This window comes from Ovis aries, chromosome 12 (genome assembly GCF_016772045.2).
Source record: "Ovis aries strain OAR_USU_Benz2616 breed Rambouillet chromosome 12, ARS-UI_Ramb_v3.0, whole genome shotgun sequence".
Lineage (NCBI taxonomy): Eukaryota > Metazoa > Chordata > Mammalia > Artiodactyla > Bovidae > Ovis > Ovis aries.
In genome coordinates, this window is record NC_056065.1 from 5,820,674 (window position 1) to 5,845,338 (window position 24,665).

The window sequence follows — 24,665 nt, forward strand, 5'->3', positions numbered from 1 at the left end:
AGCAGAAATAATATTTTACCTCAGTATACAATTTGAATTAATATTTCATCTATGAATTATATCCTTGTTCAGTTAATTACACTCATTGCATTATGCTTTCTAGGGAAAAAAAGTTATAGAAAATTCAGATCATTGAAGTGTATAAGGAACTCCTTGCTAATGAAGATCAAAGTATGTCTTGTGGGTCATATTATGTAAAATGTGTATGTGGATTCTCTTGGTAGGAAACTATTACAGACCTATTAAATAAATTATCCTTAAGTACAGAAGTCCCAACCTTGGTTGACTACATTAGCATCTTAAGAGATGAAAGTACAGATTTTATCTTGTGGCTCATCTGCTTTCTTTTTCTTTCTTCTCCATTCTCATCAGAAACCAGAACCCTGACATTTATTCTCATACCAAGTCAATGTAGGAATCAAACAGATTTTTTTACAATTATCATTCATTAGTTTACTTTTCTGTTTATTGGAAATATGTGATATATAGAGAGAACCACAACAATTTTTCATTGATCAGATCACACAGAGTAACATTCTTATTTATCCATCAAACTAGACATTAAGATATCTTTTCCCTTGCTTGTCTAATCAGAAAAGTGAACAATGAATAATTCTTAATATTTAAATGGTTAAGATGAAGGGAAACCCTTGTCACTTATGGTCTAATTTTAATTGGAGAATGATGTATTTTTCAGTATTTCTTACAAATATTTTAAATGAGGTATAACATAATTACATTTTATTGTTATTAGCATATATTGAGTAATTTTCATGTATATGCTTGCTATGTGAATTATAACATTTGATTCTTTGCATATCTTAATCCATTTCTTTAACAAAGACTTGTCAATTATACCCTCTCATGGCCTATAGTCTGCATCTCTCATCACTGATAGATTTCCCCCACTCTTTGGAAGCTTGTCTGCATTTTTAAGTTTGAAATGCTTACATAGTTTGATTCCTCTTAAGTGATAGTTTAGGTTTCTGTCCACTACTTTTCGGAGATTAGAACATTGTCTCTTCAGCCTTGAATTTTACAAATTTCACCATGTATGTTAAGATATGTGTATCTTTCAATAATTCTATGTTGGGCAAGTCTGAGTCTTTGTATTTGCAAGAACCAAGTGAAAAGAACTCAATTAACCTTGTCATTACATTGTAGAGGAGAGATCTGAGTTCTGATGATCTGATTTCAGAACTAGTACATTTATCATTTTGAGGCATCATAGAATATGAATACAGTAAAATAATCCTCTGACACTCACTTCCAAAAGGTACACAAAGAGGGCATAATTAAGTAAGCATCATTACTATCACTGGCGTGAGCTATTTTCCTCCTCTCTTTTATTTGGACACATGTGAATCTGTCTTTGTCTCTCTAACCAGATCATTTATTGAAGCACATATAAGAGTCCACTCTAGTTCGAATGGCATTGACTTTGTCAGGACTCAGAACAGCCTCTTTCTTCTCTTACACTCCTACCAACACAGGTTCAGGTCTCATGAGCAGGCTTGGCTGTCCATCATAATGTTGGCTCAGATTGATCTCAAAATTGATAAAAAGTATTCACTCAGTTTTAAAGTGTTTCTAGTCTTTCTGTACCTCTGCAACTTACTCCAAAGATCCAGGCCCAGGATCTTATAATTTTTAAATTTTAATTTTAAAGGTAATGTTATTAGGTCCAACCTCACACATGGGAGTCGTTCTGAGTGATGAATTTGTCCTAATATAGGTTCACTTTCAGCACCTGTGTATCATTCCAGATGCATCTCCTTTGCAGCATTAAACTAGCTGATCATACAAAAGAGGAAGGGAACAGGCCTGACAGCAAAGTCCTGCATCTGATAATCAGCTCATCTAATGAAACTATGAATATTGATAAACTATTTAAGCAGTTTCCTCATGTTGTCAACAAGAACTGCACAAGGTGCCTTGTGGGATAACCTTGTTGTGATATAAATAGAATTGGGTTGATCTACCGTTTTCAAAGGGCTTCCCTATGGCTCAGTGGTGAAAAATCCATCTGCAATGCAGCAGACACAGGAGATGTAGGTTTCATCTGTGGGTCAGAAAGATTCCCCTGGAGAAGGAAATGGCAACCCACTGCAATATCCTTGCCTGGAGAATTCCACAGACAGAGGATCCTGGTAGGCTATAGTCCAAAGGATCACAAAAAGTTGTACATGATTGAGCGACTAAGCACACAGCACCATTTTCATAAATCCATCTTAAACAAGATTAAATATTTTTCTTAAAATTCTTATGCAGATTAAAATCTGTTTCATACTGCTAATACCTTCATTTTAATGGAACTTATGCTTTGAAAATTCATTTTACATGTATGCTTGGAATTACCATTAAGGTCATTGAACTGTTTTATATCATTACAGTTTTCTTTCATGGAATAACTGGTTTAAGTATGCTGAAATTTTACAGTGTACTGTTAGAAAGAATATTGTTTAGAGGCAACTTAGAGGAAGTTGAGGAGTAAAGGAAGCATACCCAGAAAATACTCTGTTCAGCTGACCTGACGTTTTTCTATATTTTATGGTTTTAGGAAAGTCCACGATGCCTTCCACACTCCTCTCTTCAAACATTAGAACCTAAGTCCTCACCACTGAGTGTGCAGTTAGTGTTCATTTCTAAAGAATACACATGACTGAATGACAGTGTGTGACCAAGTCACACCTGGTGTAGAGGATTCCTCCTCCCTCTCTGGGGTCACTGCCCCTGAGGAAAGCTAGCTGTCTCTCAAGTGACCTGCAGAGATGCCCGGCTGGTCAGGTACTGAGGCCTCCCCACAAAGCCAAGACAGTGAGCCAACTTTGAAGCAAAGTCTCCAGCCCAGCTGAGCCTCCAGATGACAGTGGCCCAGGTCAATACCTTGACTGCCAGCCATGCATAGTAATTCAGAACCAGACAGTGAAGCCCCTTCCTCATTCCTGACCCACAGGAGCTCTAAGAATATGGAGGGGTGTTGTCCTAAGCCAAAATGTTTTCTGGGAAATGTGTTAATTTGGCTATGTATCTAATACAATGGTTTCCCAGTGGGCACAAGTGTAAAGAAGCCGCTTGCCAATACAGGAGACATAGTACATGCAGGTTTCAATCCCTGAGTTGAGAAGAACACCTGGAAGAGGGCGCTCCAGCATTCTTGCCTGGAAAATCCCATGGAGAGCGAAGGTGGCAAAGAGTCAGGCATGACTGAGCAATTTAGCATATGCGCACGCAGGCATCTAAAACAATAGGTGCTATGTGATGATATTTTTACTCAATGGCTTAGATCCAGTATTACAATTATTTTGCATGCTAAGTCGCTTCAGTCGTGTCTAGTTGTTTGTGATCATTGTAGACTATATCCTGCCAAGCTTCTCTGTCCATGGGATTCTCCAGCCAAGAATAGTGGAGTAGGTTGTTAGAGATTTATATATTCAAAAACACAGCCATATTTTATCTTTGAGTGGCAAAAATGTAAAGAGTTTTTAGTTTACAAAAATGTTTTTATTCCTTATTAGAACTGCCTACTTCAAGAAGCAAATAATGCCTCTAAAAGCCCAGAATTAGCATACAGAGTAAGGCAGATACTTGGATTTGCCCTATGCATAGGGCATGGTGCCCCATTGTTGTATGTTTAAGAGAAAGAAATTTCACAATTAAGAAGGTCAAGATATGAATGGAACATACAAGCACATCTTGGAGCAGGTGCCCAGCCATCTCTGGTACACGTTGCCTCAGTTCCACGGATTTCAGGAATAAAACCCTTTTTACACTCGTAAGTGATTTTATCTTGACCTCTGTATTTGCTTAATTCAGGTCTGTACACACCATTTGGAATACGAGGAGGATCACATATTATTTCTGAAAAGACAAAAGGTATGTTCACAGTATAGAAATCACATCCCTTAAAATAATCAATTATATAAAATATAAAAGTGGATGTTATTAATTTGTTCTTAGTACAGCACAAAAGTCAGTAAAATGAGCATAGCCTCATACCCCTCCTGCTGTATCACTTACATTTCCCTTCACTGTGTTTCTCGTCTGATATATCTATACCCTCAGTACTCTTGAGCCCCCTTTTCTCCACAGTCAACACACAGTTCATGATATTCCACATCTGGCAAAGAATTCATGATGTATCACTTCAGCTATTCTTTCTACTTTATGCAAGTTTCTCAGCTTCTGTATTTCTACAAGTACTGTTGGCAAATATTCTCCTCCCTCCAGACACTTGTTGCAATAACACACCCTGTCCTTTTGAAGTAGACTTAAATACAGGGATTGCATAGGGCAATGAAATGAATGTGGAAGTAATGTTTTCCTTTAGGGAGGGAGTTGAAAAAGTCATTGAATTTTCATATTCCCTTTCCCACAGCTACAGTGATTAAAGAAGAACATGGAAGGTCATACCTCCATTCCCTGATTCTGACAATTAAAATAATGAGGAGGGTCCCTGCTGACCTATGTTTTCTGGGAAATTTGTTAATTAAGACTATATATCTAATACAATGGGCTTCCCAGTTGGCACAAGTGGTAAGGAATCCACCTGCCGATGCAGGAGACATAGCAGATGCAGGTTCTGATGAAGTTTGGAAGTGAGCATATATAGAAAATAAACTTTAGTTTCTTAAGCCACTAAGATTTTGGAACACATCATTCTTATTGTAGTCAAATAACCTAATCCAGGTTTCAAAACTCCTTTTAGTATAAAGACTCAGGTAAAAGGTGTCTGTTGTAAATACTGAACTCCACCATTGTAGGGAAGAAGTAGCCATCAGTCAGTTCAGTCACTCAGTTGTGTCTGAATCTGCGACCCCATGAATTGCAGCACGCCAAGCCTCCCTGTATATCACCAACTCTCGCAGTTCACTCAAACTCATATCCATCCAGTTGGTGATGCCATCCAGCCATCTCATCCTCTGTCCTCCCCTCTTCCTCTTTCCCCCAATCCCTCCCAGCATCAGAGTCTTTTCCAATGCGTCAACTCTTCGCATGAGGTGGCCAAAGTACTAGTACTAGCTTTAGCATCATTCTTTCCAAAGAAAACCCAGGACCGATCTCCTTTAGAATGGACTGGTTGGATCTCCTTGCAATCCAAGGGACTCTCAAGAGTCTTCGCCAACACCACAGTTCAATAGTATCAATTCTTCGGCACTCAGCTTTCTTCACAGTCCAACTCTCACATCCATATATGACCACTGGAAAAATCATAGCCTTGACTAGATAGACCTTTGTTGGCAAAGCAATGTCTCTGCTTTTGAATATGCTATCTAAGTTGGTCATAACTTTCCTTCCAAGGAGTAAGCATCTTTTAATTTCATGGCTGCAGTCACCATCTACAATGATTTTGGAGCCCATAAAATTAAAGTCTGACACTGTTTCCACTGTTTCCCCATCTATTTCCCATGAAGTGATGGGACCAGATGCCATGATCTTCGTTTTCTGAATGTTGAGCTTTAAGCCAACTTTTTCACTCCCCTCTTTCACTTTCATCAAGAGGCTCTTTAGTTCCTCTTCACTTTCTGCCATAAGGGTGGTGTCATCTGCATATCTGAGGTTATTTATATTTCTCCTGGCAATCTTAATTCCAGCCTGTGCTTCTTCCAGCCCAACGTTTCTCACGATGTACTCTGAATAGAAGTTAAGTAAGCAGGGTGACAGTATACAGCCTTGACGTACTCCATTTCCTATTTGGTACCAGTCTGTTGTTCCATGTCCAGTTCTAACTGTTGCTTCCTGACCTGCATACAGATTTCTCAAGAGGCAGGTCAGGTGGTCTGTATTCCCATCTCTTTCAGAATTTTCCAGTTCATTGTGATCCACATAGTCAAAGGCTTTGGCATAGTCAAGAAAGCAGAAATAGATGTTTTTCTGGAACTCTCTTGCTTTTTCCATGATCCAGCGCATGTTGGCAATTTGATCTCTGGTTCCTCTGCCTTTTCTAAAACCAGCTTAAACATCAGGAAGTTCACAGTTCACGTATCGCTGAAGCTTGACTTGGAGAATTTTGAGCATTACTTTACTAGCATGTGAGATGAGTGCAATTGTGCGGTAGTTTGAGCATTCTTTGGCATTGCCTTTCTTTGGGACTGGAATAAAAACTGACCTTTTCCAGTCCTGTGACCACTGCTGAGTTTTCCAAATTTGCTGGCAGATTGAGTGCAGCACTTTCACAGCATTACCTTTCAAGATTTGAAATAGCTCAACTGGAATCCCATCACCTCCACTAGCTTTGTTCGTAGTGATGCTTTCTAAGGCCCACTTGACTTCACATTCCAGGATGTCTAGCTCTAAGTGAGCGATCACACCATCGTGTTTATCTGCATCGTGAAGATCGTTTTTGTACAGTTCTGTATATTCTTGCCACCTCTTCTTAATATCTCCCCCTTCTGTCAGGTCCATACCATTTCTGTCCTTTATTGAGCCCATCTTTGCATGAAATATTCCCTTGGTATCTCTAATTTTCTTGAAGAGATCTCTAGTCCTTCCAATCTGTTGTTTTCCTTTATTTCTTTCCATTGATCACTAAGGAAGGCTTTCTTATCTCTCCTTGCTATTCTTTGGAACTCTGCATTCAGATGCTTCTATCTTTCTTTTTCTCCTTTGCTTTTCCCTTCTCTTCTTTTCACAGCTATTTGTAATGCCTCCTCAGACAGCCATTTTGCTTTTTTGCATTTCTTTTCCGTGGGGATGGTCTTGACCCGTCTCCTGTACAATGTCACCAACCTCCGTCCATAGTTTATCAGGCACTCTGTCTATCAGATCTAGGCCCTTAAATCTATTTCTCACTTCCACTGTATAATCATAAGGGATTTGATTTTGGTCATTCCTGAATGGTCTAGTGGTTTTCCCTAGTTTCTTCAATTTAAGTCTGAATTTGGCAATAAGGAGTTCATGAACTGAGCCACAGTCAGCTCCCAGTCTTGTTTTTGCTGACTGTATAGAGCTTCTCCATCTTTGGCTGCAAAGAATATAATCAGTCTTATTTCAGTGTTGACCCTCTGGTGATGTCCATGTGTAGAGTCTTCTCTTGTGTTGTTGGAAGAGGGTGTTTGCTATGACCAGTGCATTCTCTTGGCAAAACTCTATTAGCCTTTGCTCTGAAGTAGCCATAGACAATACATATAAGAAATGGGCATGTCTCTGTTCCAGTAAGTCTTAGTTTACAAAAAAGGGACAGGCTGGATTTGAGCTAGGGCTATGGCATGAACCACACATGGGACAACAAACTGGCTCAAATTTGAGAAAGGAGTACATCAAGGCTGCATATTGTCACCATGCATATTTAACTTCTATACAGAGTACATCATGTGAATTGCTGGACTGGATGAATCACAAGCTGGCATCAAGATAGCCAGGAGAAATATCAACAACCTCAGATATGCAGACAACAGCACCCTAATGGCAGAAAGCGAAGAGGAACTAAAAAGCCTCTTGATGAAAGTGAAAGAGGAGAGTAAAAAAGCTGGCTTAAAATTCAACATTCAATAAACTAAGATCATGGCAATCGGTCCCATCATTTCATGGCAAATAGAGGAGAAAAACTGGAAGCAGTGGCAGAATTTATATTCTTGGGCTCCAAAATCACTGCAGATGGTGACTGCAGCTATGAAATTAAAAGACACTTAACTCCTTCGAAGAAAAGTTATGACAAACCTAGACAGCATATTAAAAACCAGAGACATCACTTTGCCAACAGAAGTCTGTCTAGTCAAAGCTATGGTTTTTCCTGTAGTCATATACGGATGAGAGAGTTGGACCATAAGAATGCTGAGCACCAAAACTGATGCTTTCAAACTGTGGCGCTGGAGAGGACTCTTGAGAGACTCTTGGGTAGCAAGGAGATCAAACCAGTCAATCCTAAAGGAAATCAACCCTGAATATTCATTGGAAGGACTGAAGCTGAAGCTGAAGCTCCAATGCTTTGGCCATCTGATGTGAAGAGTTGACTCACTAGAAAAGACTCTGATGCTGGGAAAGATTGAAGGTTGGGGGAGAAGGGGACAACAGAGGATGAGATGGTTGAATGGCATCACTAACTCAATAGACATGAGTCAGAGCAAACTCTGGGAGATAGTGAAGGACAGGGAAACCTGGCATGCTGCCGTTTATGGGGTTGCAAAGAGTTGGACACAACTTCATGACTGCACAACAACTGTGTGCTACACAACAGTGCGCTACCCCTTGACGTAGTCCTTTCTGATTTGTAAAGTTCTACTCAGTCATTTATATCAACTTTGTTAGTACACAACAAGGATCAATTTGCAATAATCTTTTTTTTTTTTTAAGTCATGCTTTCCAGGTGGCTCAGTAGTAAAGCGTCCAATGGAGGAGACAGAGGTTCAGTCCCTGGGTCAGGAAGATACCCTGGAGAAGGGAGTCCCAATCCATGCCAGTATTGTTGCCTGGGAAATCCCAAGGACAGAGGAGCCTGGCAGGCTACAGTCCATGGGATCTCAAAGGAATCAGACATGACTTAACAACTAAACAACAACAAATAAACATCAATACTCCATTGTCAGAAAAAATAAACTGCTTAATGGTATGGAGTATATGAGTTAAAGGAACTGTAATAAAATATACAACAAAAGATATAGAAGAAATGTAACATTACCTATACAAGCAGGAGCTGGAGTCCATCCAGATTTAGTGCATATTGTATCTCCCCTCTGACCATATTCAAAACCGGCTGCACATCTATACTGAACTCGTTCATTTACCTTATAAGTTGCCTTTGGAAGTACAGCGTGTCCATTTAAAATGACAGGTGGTTTGCAGAAAATTTCTAAACAAAAGGGGTTAAATTCCAAAATGTCCATTATATGTCAATTCCAATATGTCCATTATATCCCAGACATAAGTTATATAAAGATACAACTTTTGTTTCCATTCCGTTAAGTAAATTAGGCCACCAAACAAAGTCCTGTTTTGACTTGAATGCTTGATGAACAATTTATCAGTTGTTCTTAACATTCATTTTGGAAGAAAGTTAAAATTCTGATTTAAATCTTATTGCTGATTTATTTAGTTGGGGGATAAATTAGTCCTCTTGAAATAAATAATGTCCAGTAACTTCATCAGCTATATATATAAAACTGAATACCAAAGTAGTTTCATTGTGCTTTATGTAAAACAGCCTATACATACGTATCCTGATTTTCCATATCGTTTGCTTTATTTTAGATTAATGTTATATAAAGAAGATACTTGTTATAACTTAAGCATTTTATATATTATAATATTCTGAATGAATCTGAACATCAATGTCTAGAGCTGTGGGAAACTACATCAAAAGGATATTTACCCATTTGGTATTACTAAATATTTATGTTGTACCCTGTCCTTCATTTGTAGAAAGCTAGAAAACATCATGTACTTAATGCCTTTCTCTTTTTTTCAACTTTTTCTAAGCTTTGTTTTTATTTTTACTTTACCTAATTTTTATTGGTATTTATTTGCTTTACAGTGCTGTGTTAGTTTCTACTGTACAGCACAGTTAATGAACTATATGTATACGTATATCCCTTCTTTTTTGGAATTCCTTTCCATTTGTGTCTCCACAGAGCACTGAGTTCCCTGCGCTATACAGTAGGTTCTCATTAATTTTCTATTTTATACATAGTATCAATAATGTCTCTATATATGTCAATCCCAGTCTTACCATTCATCCCACTTCCCCTTTCCCCTTGGTATCCATAAGTTTGTTCTCTACATCTGTGTCTCTGATTCAGCTTTGTAAATGAGATCAGCTCTACCGATTTTTTCAGATTCTACATATATGTGTTAATACCCAATACTTGATTTTCTTTCTGACTTACTTCACTCCATATGATACTGCATAGGCCTCTTCTACATAAATCATTTTTTAAAAGCTTTTCATAAAAATTTTCAAACATAATCAAAAGTAGAAAAAATACGTGATCTCAATTCCAAATCATTTAAACTTGCTTTAAAAAAATAATAATTAGCAATACATAATGAACTTTTTTCATATCATTCAATATTCTTTTACCACATAATATTTCCAGTTGTAATGCTGAGGCGCTTATTAAGTGTTCTAATACTTGCATATAATGGGAAAGTAAAAATTAATGTATTCAAGAAGAATATATGTGTTTTTTGAGGGAAAACATTCTCATGGAAATAATTTACATAGAAATAACTACAGAATTTTTTTTTAATATGAAGGAATTGTATCACAGATATTGCATTCAACTTAGATGAATTCATGTAGTTCTGCTATGTAATTAAAATACCATATTTTTTTAAAGTAGGTCAAATTTGATACATAACTTCAGCAAATGATCTGTAAAAATTATATATATATTTTGTTATTGATAATAATTATTAACAAGATACTTTATCAAAGAAATTAATTTAACTCGTTGTATTACATCTCCAAAAAGCAACTGACCAACTCTTGTGATTGCCATCCCTTCAAGTTTCTGTCAAAAACAAACAAACAAACAAACAAACAAAAGCTGGCCATCATCTTTCACACTGTCCTCTCTCAAACATTTTCCCCTGGGATTCCAGCAACAGCTACTAATTTCCCAGATTCTATTCTCCCTTCATCTCAATCTTTTCTTTCCTGTTTGCAACTTAATGATATTTTTCCTGTTACTTCACTATTCCACTTAAAATGCTGCATTGATTCCCAAACCAGTCTGCATAAAAGCCTAATCCTTCAGCATGGTGTGTGCCACCCCTCAGAACCTTGGACTGCCCATATTCACTCCATCACTGACTTGTTCTCTGCCTGCATCCTACGTTAAGGCCCCTGAGAACAATGGAAACAAGGGGCTTCATGCTCAAAGAGGCCTCAAAGCCATTGCCCCTTCCTCTCCATCTGACTGGTTTGCTTTTCCCTGCCTCAATTCATCTAAAGATTCTCATTCTTCCTTTAAGACATGTTTTGCATCAGTCATTTCTGAAAGATTTCACTAACCACAGAAACTTATGCAAAAAACAAGCCCCACCCACAATCCTCTAGAGCTTCCCTGTTCACTCAGTTGGTAAAGAACCTGCCTGCAATGCAGGACACCCAAGTTGGATCCTGGGTCAGAAAGATTCCCTGGAGAAGAGAATGTCAACCCACTCCAGTATTCTTGCCTGGAAATCCCATGGACAGAGGAGCCTACTGGCTACAGTTCATGGGGTTGCAAGAGTCAGACACAACTCAGCAACTAAATCACAAGTCCCACCATATGATCTTTAGAGCATATGTAACTACTACACTGCATATAAATATGTTCATCTTTATTAACGCGAAATAGTTTTGTAAAAAGGACTTTCTAGGAAGAGGAACACTTCTCTTTGCGTCTCACTGTAGGACAGACTAGATTAGGAAAATGTAAATAATTTGGAGATATTAGATAATGTTAAAAATATATATGGTAGAAATTTATCCCAAACAAGTATTGGTAAAAAAAAAAAAAGGTATGGTAATTTTAAATAAATTGGACATAATACATTATGACAAAAGCAAAAACCATCATGAGGTTCTCAAGGGAACATTTCACACAAAGATAGGCACAATAAAGGAGAAAAACAGGAAGGACCTAACAGAAGGAGAAGTGATTAAAAAGAGGTGGCAAGAATACACAGAAGAATTGTACAAAAAAGATCTCAATGACCCAGATAACCACAATTGTGTGGTCACTCACCTATAGTCAGACATCCTGGAGTATGCAGTCAAGCGGGCCTTAGGAAGCCTTGCTACAAACAAAACTAGTGGAGGTGATGGAATTCCAGCTGAGCTATTTCAAATCCTAAAAGATAATGCTGTTGAAGTGCTGCACTCAATATGCCAGCAATTTTGGAAAACTCAGCAGTGGCACAGGACCGGAAAAATTCAGCTTTCATTCTAATCCCAAAGAAGGGCAATGCCAAAAATGTTCAAGCTACCACACAATTGCACTCATTCACATGCGAGCAAGGTAATACTCAAAATCCTTCAAGCTAAGTTTCAATAATGTTTGAACAAAGAACCCCCAGATGTACAGCTAGATTTAGAAAAAGCAAAGAAACCAGAGATAAAATCACCAACATCTGCTGGATCATAGAAAAAGAAAGGGAACTCCAGAAAAAACATATATTTCTGCTTCATTGACTATTCTAAAGCCTTGACTGTGTGGATCACAACAAACTGTGGAAAATTCTTTAAGAGTTGAGAACGCCTGACCCTCTTACCTGCCTCCTGGGAAACCAGTAGGTAGGACAAGAAGCAACAGTTAGAACTGGACATGGAACAACTGACTGGTTCAAAATTGAGAAAGGAGTATGTCAAGGCTGTATACTGTCACCCTGCTAATTTAACTTACATGCAGAGTACATAATGCAAAATTTAAAAAGCAGAATCATCACTTTGCCAAAAAAAAAAGGTCTGTATAGCCAAAGTTATGATGTTTTCCACTAGTCATGTACTGATGTGAGAGATGGACCATAAAGAAGGCTGAGTGCTAAAGAACTGATGCTTTCGAACTGTGGTGCTAGAAGACTCTTGAGAGTCCCTTGGACTGCAAGGAAATCTAACCAGTCAATCCTGAAGGAAATCAGTCCTGAATATTCATTGGAAGGATTGATGCCAATGCTGATGCTCCAATAATACTTTGGCCACCTGATGCAGAGAGCCGACTCATTGGGAAAAACCTCTGATGCTGGAGAAAGTTTAGGGCAGGAGGAAAAGGAGGCAACAAAGGATGAGATGATTGGATCGCATCACTGACTCAATGGTCATGTGTTTGAGCAAACTCTGGGAAATAGTGAAGGACAGGGAAGCCTGGTGCATTGCAATTCATGGGGCTGCAAAAAGTTAGACACTGCTGAGCAACTGAACAACAATAAAATCATCATATTGGTCATGAGGCCAAGGTCAGCAGTATTACGACTGAAGAAATGCTGATTTACAGGTTACTACAGAACTTTTATTTACAGACAAAAATTTATTTAGTGGATTCAATTCAGATCAGCAATATTTATACTAAACTTCCAGTGCAAGTATAAAACAGGACCACTTTTAGAAGTGTTATTCAAAGACAGAATGTCATCATGATACATCAGTAGAGATAAACATTGAATGTTTAGTTTTTCAAATATAAAATAACCTTTTAGAGTTTTAATATTAAAACTTATAGCAGAAATGCTTAAAATTTTAGTTTAGTCATGAGTCAATTACACTTTAATTATGGTTATGAGAATGGACTTTAATGTCATATAACCTAGGTTTGAATCTTACCTCTACCATATACACCATGATCATTTTGGACATGCAATTTAATTTCTTTGCACCATGATTTCCTCAATTATGAAACAGACATGAACACAGTACATAAATTACATGACCATTTGGAAGGTTAAATAGATGACACTTGTAAACAGTTTAGATTACCTACTGTAAAATAGTAAGTGCTGAATTAATGCTAGCGATTGTTAGTATTTTTCAAATCCTATAGGATGCACAATGTTTTGAAAGGTATATTTTCATGAAAAAAAAAAAAACTAAACTCATGCAATTAATCAAACCAACAGTAAGTGAGTAAGTTTATCTTACCTACACATTTTGGAGTTTCTGCACTCCAAACACCACCTGCTGAGCAATGTATTTGTTTGGGTCCATTCAGCATGTAGCCTGAATTACACTCAAACTGTACCACTTGTCCATAGGTATATTCTTGGTCTGGTTCCAGGGCACCACTGAAAATTTTCCCATTCTCTGGTTCTGCCACCGGGAAACACTTAACAACTGAAAAAATAAACATAACTTCTTTTAATGAAATTGGAAAACTTTAAAACCTTATCATGAAAAAATGAGTATATATAAATTTGACATTATTGGTTGTATATATTGTATATATACTGTATATATATACATTATATATATATATATATATATATATATATATATATATATCCAACAGCAAGATTACTTTTTTAAAGATGTGTTTATTTGCTAAAACTGTTAGCCAGAAATAAATTCTACTAAGTAAAAACAAAGAAAAACAATAATAGTAGTAAGCTTATCTCTGATTCTTTCCTGTGGGAGTAAGCAAAAAACACTACCACCTTGAGTTTTGTAATGAAAGTATATATATTTTCACTTTCATTTTTAATGAAAGTGTATATATTTTCCATGAACAGTATGGAAAGGCAAAAAGATAGGATACTGAAAGATGAACTCCTCCAGTCAGTAGGTTCCCAATATGCTAGTGGAGATCAGTGGAGAAATAACTCCAGAAAGAATGAAGGGACAGAGCCAAAGCAAAAACAACACCCAGCTGTAGATGTGACTGGTGATAGAAACAAGGTCTGATGCTGTAAAGAGCAATATTGCATAGGAACCTGGAATGTCAGGTCCATGAATCAAGGCAAATTGGAAGTGGTCAAACAAGAGATGGCAAGGGTGAACGTCAACATTCTAGGAATCAGCCAACTAAAATGGACTGGAATGGGTGAATTTAACTCAAATGACTTTTATATTCCTACTGTGGGCAGGAAACCCTTAGAAAAAATGGAATAGCCATCATACTCAACAAAAGAGTCCGAAATGCAGTACTTGGATGCAATCTCAAAAACAACAGAATGATCTCTGTTCGTTTCCAAGGCAAACCATTCAATATCACAGTAATCGAAGTCTATGCCCCAATCGGTAATGCTAAAGAAGCTGAAGTTGAACAGTTCTATGAAGACCTACAAGACCTTCTAGAACTAACACCCAAAAAAAATGGCCTTTTCATTATAGGACTGGAATGCAAAAGTAGGAAGTCAAGAAACAACTGGAGTAGCAGGCAAATTTGGCCTTGGAATACAGAATGAAGCAAGGAAAAGGCTAAAAGAGTTTTGCCAAGAGAACACACTGGTCATAGCAAACACCCTCTTCGAACAACACAAGAGAAGACTCTACACATGGACATCACCAGATGGCCAGCACTGAAATCAGATTGATTATATTCTTTGCAGCTAAAGATGGAGAAGCTCTATACAGTCAGCAAAAACAAGAATGGGATTGACTGTGGCTTAGATTATGAACAACTTATTGCCAAATTCAGACTTAAATTGAAGACAGTAAGGAAAACCACAAAACCATATGACCTAAATCAAATGCCTTATGATTGTACAGTGGAAGTGAGAAACAGATTTGAGGAATAGATCTGATAGACATATAGTGCCTAATAAACTATGGATGGAGGTTCATGACATTGTACAGAGGATAAGGATCAAGACTATTCCCAAGAAAAATAAATGCAAAAAAGCAAAATGGCTGTCTGATGTGGCCTTACAAATAGCTTTGAAAAGAAGAGAAGCCAAAAGCAAAGAAGGAAAGATATACCCATTTAAATGCAGAGTTCCAAAGAACAGCAAGGAGAGATAAGAAAGCCTTCCTTAGTGATCAATGCAAAGAAATAGAGGAAAATAATAGAATGAGAAATACTAGAGATCTCTTAAAGAAAGTTAGAGATACCAAGGGAATATTTCATGCAAAGATGGGCTCAATAAAGGACAGAAATGGTATGGACCTAACAGAAGCAGAAGATATTAAGAAGAGATGACAAGAATACACAGAAGAACTGTACAAAAAAGATCTTCATGACCCAGATAATCACAATGGTATGATCACTCACCTAGAGCCAACATCTGGAATGGGAAGTCAAGTAGGCATTAGGAAGCATCACTATGTAGAAAGCTAGTGGAGGTGTTGGAATTCCAGTTGAGCTATTTCAAATCCTGAAAGATGATGCTGTGAAAGTGCTGCAATCAATATGCCAGCAAATTTGGAAAATTCACAGTGGCCACAGGACTGGAAAAAGTCAGTTTTCATTCCAATCCCAAAGAAAGGCAATGCCAAAGAATGCTCAAACTACCCCACAATTGCACTCATCTCACATGCTAGCAAAGTAATGCTCGAAATTCTCCAAGTCAGGATTCAGCAATACGTGAACCGTGAACTTCCAGATGTTCAAGCTGGATTTAGAAAAGGCAGAGGACCCAGAGATCAAATTGCTAACATCCGTTGGATCATCGAAAAAGCAAGAGTTCTAGGAAAAAAACATCTATTTCTGCTTTATTGACTATGCCATAATCTTTGACTGTGTGGATCACAACAAACTGTGGAAAATTCTTCAACAGATGGGCATACCAGACCACCTGACCTGCCTCTTGAGAAATCCGTATGCAGGTCAGGAAGCAACAGTTAGAACCGAACATGGAACAACAGACTGGTTCCAAATAGGGAAAGGAGTACAACAAGGTTGTATATTGTCACCCTTTTCATTTAATTTATATGCAGAGTACATCATGAGAAACGCTGGGCTGGATGAAGTAAAAACTGGCATTAAGACTTCTGGGACAAACATCAATAACCTCAGATATGCAGATGATATCACCCTTATGGCAGAAAGTGAAGAAGAACTAACAAGCCTCTGGATGAAAGTGAAAGCGGAGAGTGAAAAAGTTGGCTTAAAGCTCAACATTCAGAAAACGAAGATCATGGCATCTGGTCCCATCACTCATGGGAAATAGATGGGGAAACAGTGGAAACAGTGGCTGACGTTATTTTGAGGGGCTTCAAAATCACTGCAGATGGTGACTGCAGCCATGAAATTAAAAGATGCTTACTCCTTGGAAGGAAAGTTATGACCAACCTAGAGAGCATATTAAAAAGCTGAGACCTTACTTTGCCAACAAAGATCCATATAGTCAAGGCTATGGTTTTTCCAGTGGTCATGTATGGATGTGAGAGTTGGACTGTAAAGAAAGCTGAGCACCGAAGAATTGATGCTTTTGAACTGCGGTGTTGGAGAAGACTCTTGAGAGTCCCTTCTGTCCTGGGTGTTCACTGGAAGGACTGATGTTGAAGCTGAAACCAATTCTTTGGCCGCTTGATGCGAAGAGCTGACTCATTTGAAAAGACCCTGATGCTGGGAAAGATTGAGGGCAGGAGGAGAAGGGGATGACAGAGGATGAGATGGCTGGATGGCATCACCGACTCAATGGAGATGAGTTTGAGTAAACTCCGGGAGTTGGTGATGGACAGGGAGGCCTAGCGTGCTGCAGTCCATGTGGTCGCATAGTCAGACACAACTGAGCGACTGAACTGAATTGAACTGACATATTTTGTAGTAGCCAAAAAAGTGTTTCTTACATAACTGAGAAATATAAGTTGGAGATACTTAAATACAAAATTTCCATTTAAGTCCCACAATAATACAAAGCTGTATCCTTAAAAGGTATAAAAGCAAACTTTCTGATTATATGTACTTCAATAAATAAATAGTCTTTAATTTTTCTTCTTCTTCTATATCAAAATAACTAGAGCACTTTTTTTATTTTCCTTATTATTTTCCAATATCCCTTAGGTTTAAGAAAGTCAACCTTTATTTTAGAATAGAATCTCCCAGGATGCTTGTTAAATGGAAACTCTGTGGCTAGCTCCCTGCCCTATCACCCAAGGAACACTGATTCAGTTGATCTTTATGATCCAAAATTTCAGTTTTTAAGAATCACTCCATACAAATCTTGAAATTATTTGTTCTAGTTCTGTGAAAAATGTGCCTGGTAGCTTGATAGGGATTGCACTGAATTTGTAAATTGCTTTGGGTAGTATACTCATTTTCACTATATTGATTCTTCCAATCCATGAACATGGTATATTTCTCCATCTATTAGTGTCCTCTTTGATTTCTTTCATCAGTGTTTTATAGTTTTCTATATATAGGTCTTTAGTTTCTTTAGGTAGATATATTCCTAAGTATTTTATTCTTTTCGTTGCAATGGTGAATGGAATTGTTTCCTTAATTTCTTTTTCTACTTTCTCATTATTCGTGTATAGGATGCAAGGGATTTCTGTGTGTTGATTTTATATCCTGCAACTTTACTATATTCATTGATGAGCTCTAGTAATTTTCTGGTGGAGTCTTTAGGGTTTTCCATGTAGAGGATCATGTCATCTGCAAACAGTGAGAGTTTTACTTCTTCTTTTCCAATTTGGATTCCTTTTATTTCTTTTTCTGCTCTGATTGCTGTGGCCAAAACTTCCAGAACTATGTTGAATAGTAGCGGTGAAAGTGGACACCCTTGTCTTGTTCCTGACTTTAGGGGAAATGCTTTCAATTTTTCACCATTGAGGATAATGTTTGCTGTGGGTTTGTCATAGATAGCTTTGATTATGTTGAGGTATGTTCCTTCTATTCCTGCTTTCTGGAGAGTTTTTATCATAAATGGATGTTGATTTTTGTCAAAGGCCTTCTCTGCATCTATTGAGATAATCATATGGTTTTTATTTTTCAATTTGTTAATGTGGTGAATTACATTGATTGATTTACGGATATTGAAGAATCCTTGCATCCCTGGGATAAAGCCCACTTGGTCATGGTGTATGATCTTTTTAATGTGTTGTTGGATTCTGATTGCTAGAATTTTGTTGAGGATTTTTGCATCTATGTTCATCAGAGATATTGGCCTGTAGTTTTCTTTTTTTGTGACATCTTTGTCAGGTTTTGGTATTAGGGTGATGGTGGCCTCATAGAATGAGTTTGGAAGTTTACCTTCCTCTGCAATTTTCTGGAAGAGTTTGAGTAGGATAGGTGTTAGCTCTTCTCGAAATTTTTGGTAGAATTCAGCTGTGAAGCCATCTGGACCTGGGCTTTTGTTTGCTGGAAGATTTCTGATTACAGTATCAATTTCCGTGCTTGTGATGGGTCTGTTAAGATTTTCGATTTCTTCCTGGTTCAGTTTTGGAAAATTGTACTTTTCTAAGAATTTGTCCATTTCTTCCACGTTGTTCATTTTATTGGCGTACAACTGCTGATAGTAGTCTCTTATGATCCTTTGTATTTCTGTGTTGTCTGTTGTGATCTCTCCATTTTCATTTCTAATTTTATTGATTTGATTTTTCTCTCTTTGCTTCTTGATGAGTCTGGCTAATGGTTTGTCAATTTTATTTATCCTTTCAAAGAACCAGCTTTTGGCTTTGTTGATTTTTGCTATGGTCTCTTTTGTTTCTTTTGCATTTATTTCTGCCCTAAATTTTTAAGATTTCTTTCCTTCTACTCACTCTGGGGTTCTCCAACTCTTCCTTTTCTAGTTGCTTTAGTTGTAGAGTTAGGTTATTTATTTGACTTTTTTCTTGTTTCTTGAGGTATGCCTGTATTGCTATGAACTTTCCTCTTAGCACTGCTTTTATAGTGTCCCACAGGTTTTGGGTTGTTGTGTTTTCATTTTCATTAGTTTCTATGCATATTTTGATTTCTTTTTGGATTTCTTCTGTGATTTGTTGGTTATTCAGAAGTGTGTTGTTCAACCTCCATATGTTGGAATTTTTAATAGTTTTTCTCCTGTAATTGAGATCTAATCTTAATGCATTATGGTCAGAAAAGATGCTTGGAATGATTTCGATTTTTTGAATTTATCAAGTTTAGATTTATGGCCCAGGATGTGATCTATCCTGGAGAAGGTTCCATGAGCACTTGAAAAAAAGGTGAAATTATTTCAATATTTGTATGGAAATACAAAAAACCTCGAATAGCCAAAGCAATCTTGAGAAAGAAGAATGGAACTGGAGGAATCAACTTGCCTGACTTCAGGCTCTACTACAAAGCCACAGTCATCAAGACAGTATGGTACTGGCACAAAGACAGACATATAGATCAATGGAACAAAATAGAAAGCCCAGAGATAAATCCACACACATATGGACACCTTATCTTTGACAAAGGAGGCAAGAATATACAATGGAGTAAAGACAATCTCTTTAACAAGTGGTGCTGGGAAAACTGGTCAACCACTTGTAAAAGAATGAAACTAGATCACTTTCTAACACCGCACACAAAAATAAACTCAAAATGGATTAAAGATCTAAATGTAAGATCAGAAACTATAAAACTCCTAGAGGAGAACATAGGCAAAACACTCTCAGACATAAATCACAGCAGGATCCTCTATGATCCACCTCCCAGAATTCTGGAAATAAAAGCAAAAATAAACAAATGGGATCTAATTAAAATTAAAAGCTTCTGCACAACAAAGGAAAATATAAGCAAGGTGAAAAGACAGCCTTCTGAATGGGAGAAAATAATAGCAAATGAAGCAACTGACAAACAACTAATCTCAAAAATATACAAGCAACTTCTGCAGCTCAACTCCAGAAAAATAAACGACCCAATCAAAAAATGGGCCAAAGAACTAAATAGACATTTCTCCAAAGAAGACATACGGATGGCTAACAAACACATGAAAAGATGCTCAACATCACTCATTATTAGAGAAATGCAAATCAAAACCACAATGAGGTACCACTTCACACCAGTCAGAATGGCTGCGATCCAAAAATCTGCAAGCAATAAATGCTGGCGAGGGTGTGGAGAAAAGGGAACCCTCCTACACTGTTGGTGGGAATGCAAACTAGTACAGCCACTATGGAAAACAGTGTGGAGATTCCTTAAAAAATTGCAAATAGATCTACCTTATGACCCAGCAATCCCACTTCTGGGCATACACACCGAGGAAACCAGAATTGAAAGAGACACATGTACCCCAATGTTCATCGCAGCACTGTTTATAATAGCCAGGACATGGAAACAACCTAGATGTCCATCAGCAGATGAATGGATAAGAAAGCTGTGGTACATATACACAATGGAGTATTACTCAGCCGTTAAAAAGAATTCATTTGAATCAGTTCTGATGAGATGGATGAAACTGGAGCCGATTATACAGAGTGAAGTAAGCCAGAAAGAAAAACACCAATACAGTATACTAACACATATATATGGAATTTAGGAAGATGGCAATGACGACCCTGTATGCAAGACAGGGAAAGAGACACAGATGTGTATAACGGACTTTTGGACTCAGAGGGAGAGGGAGAGGGTGGGATGATTTGGGAGAATGACATTCTAACATGTATACTATCATGTGAATTGAATCGCCAGTCTATGTCTGACGCAGGATGCAGCATGCTTGGGGCTGGTGCATGGGGATGACCCAGAAAGATGTTATGGGGAGGGAGGTGGGAGGGGGGTTCATGTTTGGGAATGCATGTAAGAATTAAAGATTTTAAAATTAAAAAAAAAATAAATAAATAAAAAAAATAAAAAATAAAAAACTAAAAAAAAAAAAAAAAAAAAAAAAGAATCACTCCAGATTATTCCAGTGTGGATGTTCCCTAGAACATTTATCCCCTTCCTCTCATTTCTGTTGATGAAAGATCTCCCACTCTCTTTTTCAGAAAACAGGAATTTTGAGTGATCAGTTTTTCTTTCCTTCTTCCTCTGCCTCTGTCTTTTTCTCTCTCTTTCCTCCCTTCCACTCTCTCTGCCTTGCATTTACCTCTTCTTTTTCCTCTCTACTTACTCATCACCATTCAACTAGGAAAAGTTATTTTCATAATGACAACAGATTATTCTTTTTATTTTATATTGAAGTATAGTCAACAATGTTGTGATAGTTTCAGGTGGACAGCAAAAGGACTCTTATTTTCTTGATGACTACAGATTGTAATCAGTGGTTTAAAATCTGAAAACAGGATGTGCAATTTTTCCATTCTCTCTGCTTTATGGATCAGTAAGAAAGGGCAGAGCTCTTCTTTAGTTTCTGGCTCTTTTCAGTAAACTAAAACCATAGGAAAACTCCTCGTGTCAGGCAGGAGGAAGGAGATGCCTAAACTATGTTCTCTAGTTAAGCTTTTATCTGAGATCCTTGCATTCGGGTAGTTATTTGGCTGAGTGTGCCTTTATTAATAAAACTGAAACTCTCTTCATTTTAATGTGATATATATGTTATTCCCAGTGGTTAGAATCCAAAAGGAAAAACAAAACTTAGATTTTTTTTTCTAGTCTGTAATACTTGGACTATTAGATTAGATGAACCTGTATTTATTTGTGGTTATTGAAACATTTAACAGCATAGCAATGAAAGATTACATCCAACTCTGTACCATAGTAGAATCCACAAAAATAATTTGAGTAAGAAATATTTAATTATGGAATTTAAGAATATTTAATGTAAGACATTTCCCCCAAAAATCCATATTTTAAACATATGCTTTAATATACTTGTAAATCAGTTTTACATCTACCTTCACATATGGGAATATCATTGGTCCATCCATTTGTGTCACATTCACGGAAATTCATCTCACCCAGCATCTGATACCTGAAAATCAAAAATAACAGAATTGTGAGCTGATGTGTGTTTATGTGCACTTTTAAGTTTGATACCATTTCAAATATCCAGAAACTCTATTTCAAGGAAAACTATTAATAAGAGCACATGCTTCCCTCCCGCCTCAAGAAAGACCCTTAATTAAGCCCTCAGATGCATGGACTTAAATTATCAAAATCCTTGGTTTGTGAAACAAACTCATAACTGTTTCATGCACTTTTATTTTTCCGGTTGAGTCAGTTAATGAGGTACACTTAACAATGTAATAAGCTCCATGAACTATCACTAAAATCAAAGATAAAAAACATGAGATGATGATAAAAGCAGTAAACAACAGTTCACTGTATGTTACCCCAGTCCACTCTTTTTCCATATTTCTACCCATAGTCCTACCCTCCACAATTGTGATATTTTCTGGACACTGTACTTTTTTTAAACATGATCAAGGACAATGCTAGCAAGAATATTTCGGTGTGGCTTATTGTCAGCACTTGTCTCCATCTCTCATCTCCATCCTGGTGATGTTTTCCAGAGTGTGGTCACCAAGTCAAGTCCGCTTACATAAGTAATTCAGTGTGAAATTATACTAACTCATCAAGCCTGAGCTTCAAACCAAAGATGCTGTACTTGCACAGGGAACAATGCTCAATGTCATGTGGCAGCCTGAATGGGATGGGAGTTTGGGAGAATGGATACATATATGTGTATGGCTGAGTTCCTTTGCTGTGCACTTTAAACTATCACAACATTGTTAATTGCTATATTCCAATACAAAATACTGCTGCTGCTGCTAAGTCGCGTCAGTCGTGTCCAACTCTGTGTGACCCCATAGACAGCAGCCCACCAGGCTCCTCTGTCCCTGGGATTCTCCAGGCAAGAATACTGGAGTGGGTTGCCATTTCCTTCTCCAAGGCATGCATGGTAAGTCGCTTCAGTCGTGTCTAGCTCTTTGCAACTCCATGGAGGGCAGCCCACCAGGCTGTCCTGTCCACGGGATTCTCCAGGCAAGAATATTTCAGTGGGTTGCCATTTCCTTCTCCATACAAAATACAAAGCTTAAAAAAAAAAAAAAAAAAAAAAAACCTTCTCAAATTTATTACATTTGACAATTGGAAGCAAAAAGACATTTTTTTTTAACTCAAAAAATAAATAAGGAAAGGCATTTTGATAACCACAAGCGAGAGAATTTGGGGGGGGGGGGGAAGGCCTCTTACAAACTTCCAAAGAATTGTACCTGGACAAACATTTCCTTTGACCCTGAATGAGAGCTGTCCTGCTAGTTACACAAGTGAAAAAACGCTCTCTTTCAAAAAACACGTTGCCTTCTTGGATTGGGGTTGATTTGTTTCTAATTCTCTAAGGGAAGAAATCGTTACAGTAGAGTAAATGGAAGTCACGGGAACTTGAACTCAAACTTTTACTCTGTGCCCCTGTCACACGAAGGAACAAGATAATTGGTTGTCAAAGGTTCTTCTGTGGCTCCTTTATTGGCTCCCCTAACAGAGGAACATTTCCTGCTGACTATTTTCCACCAGGGACCCAGTCATTCGCGCAAACCTCTCTCCGGAGTTCTGCGAAATTCTACACAAATCCTCCTACTGCCACCGGCTAACCCCGGAAATTCAAATTTCTGGGGAATGAAAATAGAACCTGGGGAATAAATCTAACCTTATTTCCCCTCCGCGCTAAGTTTCCTTTGGCAGGCTCACAGGGTCCCGCATACCGAAGCCGCAGAGCCAGCCCTTCCGACGGCGCTCCCAGCTCAAAATGGCCGCGCGGGCGCCTCAGCCTGGGGCCCTGTGCTGGCGCCGCGCTGCCCACCGCGCAATGGAGCCTGAGCCCCGCGCTGCCCGCCCGCGGGAATCCCCCCGCCCGGCCCCGCGTTCCCCGCTGAGGAGACCCTGAGAAGCAGCCCAGCTTGCTCATAGCCTGCCGTACTTATTTCTCCCACCAAGTCCGTGATGCGCTTGCTATGTTTCTGCTTTTGTAAGTGAGGAAATTGGAACAAAGAGCTATTTTCTAAAAATACATATAGTTATTAAGTGGTAGCGTTTTGGAATACGGACTTACTTCAAAGCCTAAGCTCTAAAATATTCTATTGCCTCAAATCAAGAAATAAATAGGGAGTGAATAGTGATTCCACGTGTAATTTCTTCACCCTATGTATATTTATGTAATATAAAAGTACAACGATCCAGTTTTCCTATGTATAAAACTTTCTTCAAAACAAGGTGCTGGGAGTCACAAGAAAGAAGGAACACTGAGGAGGTCACAACACAGGGTTAAGACTAGCTGAGCTGTGGGAATCCAGCAGGTGCTTAGAAGGCACAAAGTCACCTCTTCTGAGCATAGCAGCATTTTTGGTCTGCATGATAAGTGTAATTTACAGATTGTGGAAACTTAAAGAATGATAGTTATTATTTCAGTGTTCAGTTAGTCTGATTTCTCATAAATTGTATAAAATTTTATCAAAATAGAGCCACGTTCTCTAATTTTGTTACCAT

General features: G+C 37.9%; 1 protein-coding gene across 1 annotated transcript in view; it reads right to left on the bottom strand.

The window, feature by feature from the left end:
• The window catches only part of LOC106990096 (complement factor H), a 114,280-nt gene that overhangs the window by 70,289 nt on the left and 19,326 nt on the right, over window positions 1-24,665 (bottom strand). The window contains 4 exon segments of the mRNA XM_060396304.1: window positions 3,688-3,861; window positions 8,618-8,788; window positions 13,556-13,747; window positions 22,076-22,152. Of these exon segments, the coding sequence (XP_060252287.1) occupies window positions 3,688-3,861; window positions 8,618-8,788; window positions 13,556-13,747; window positions 22,076-22,152 (614 nt within the window).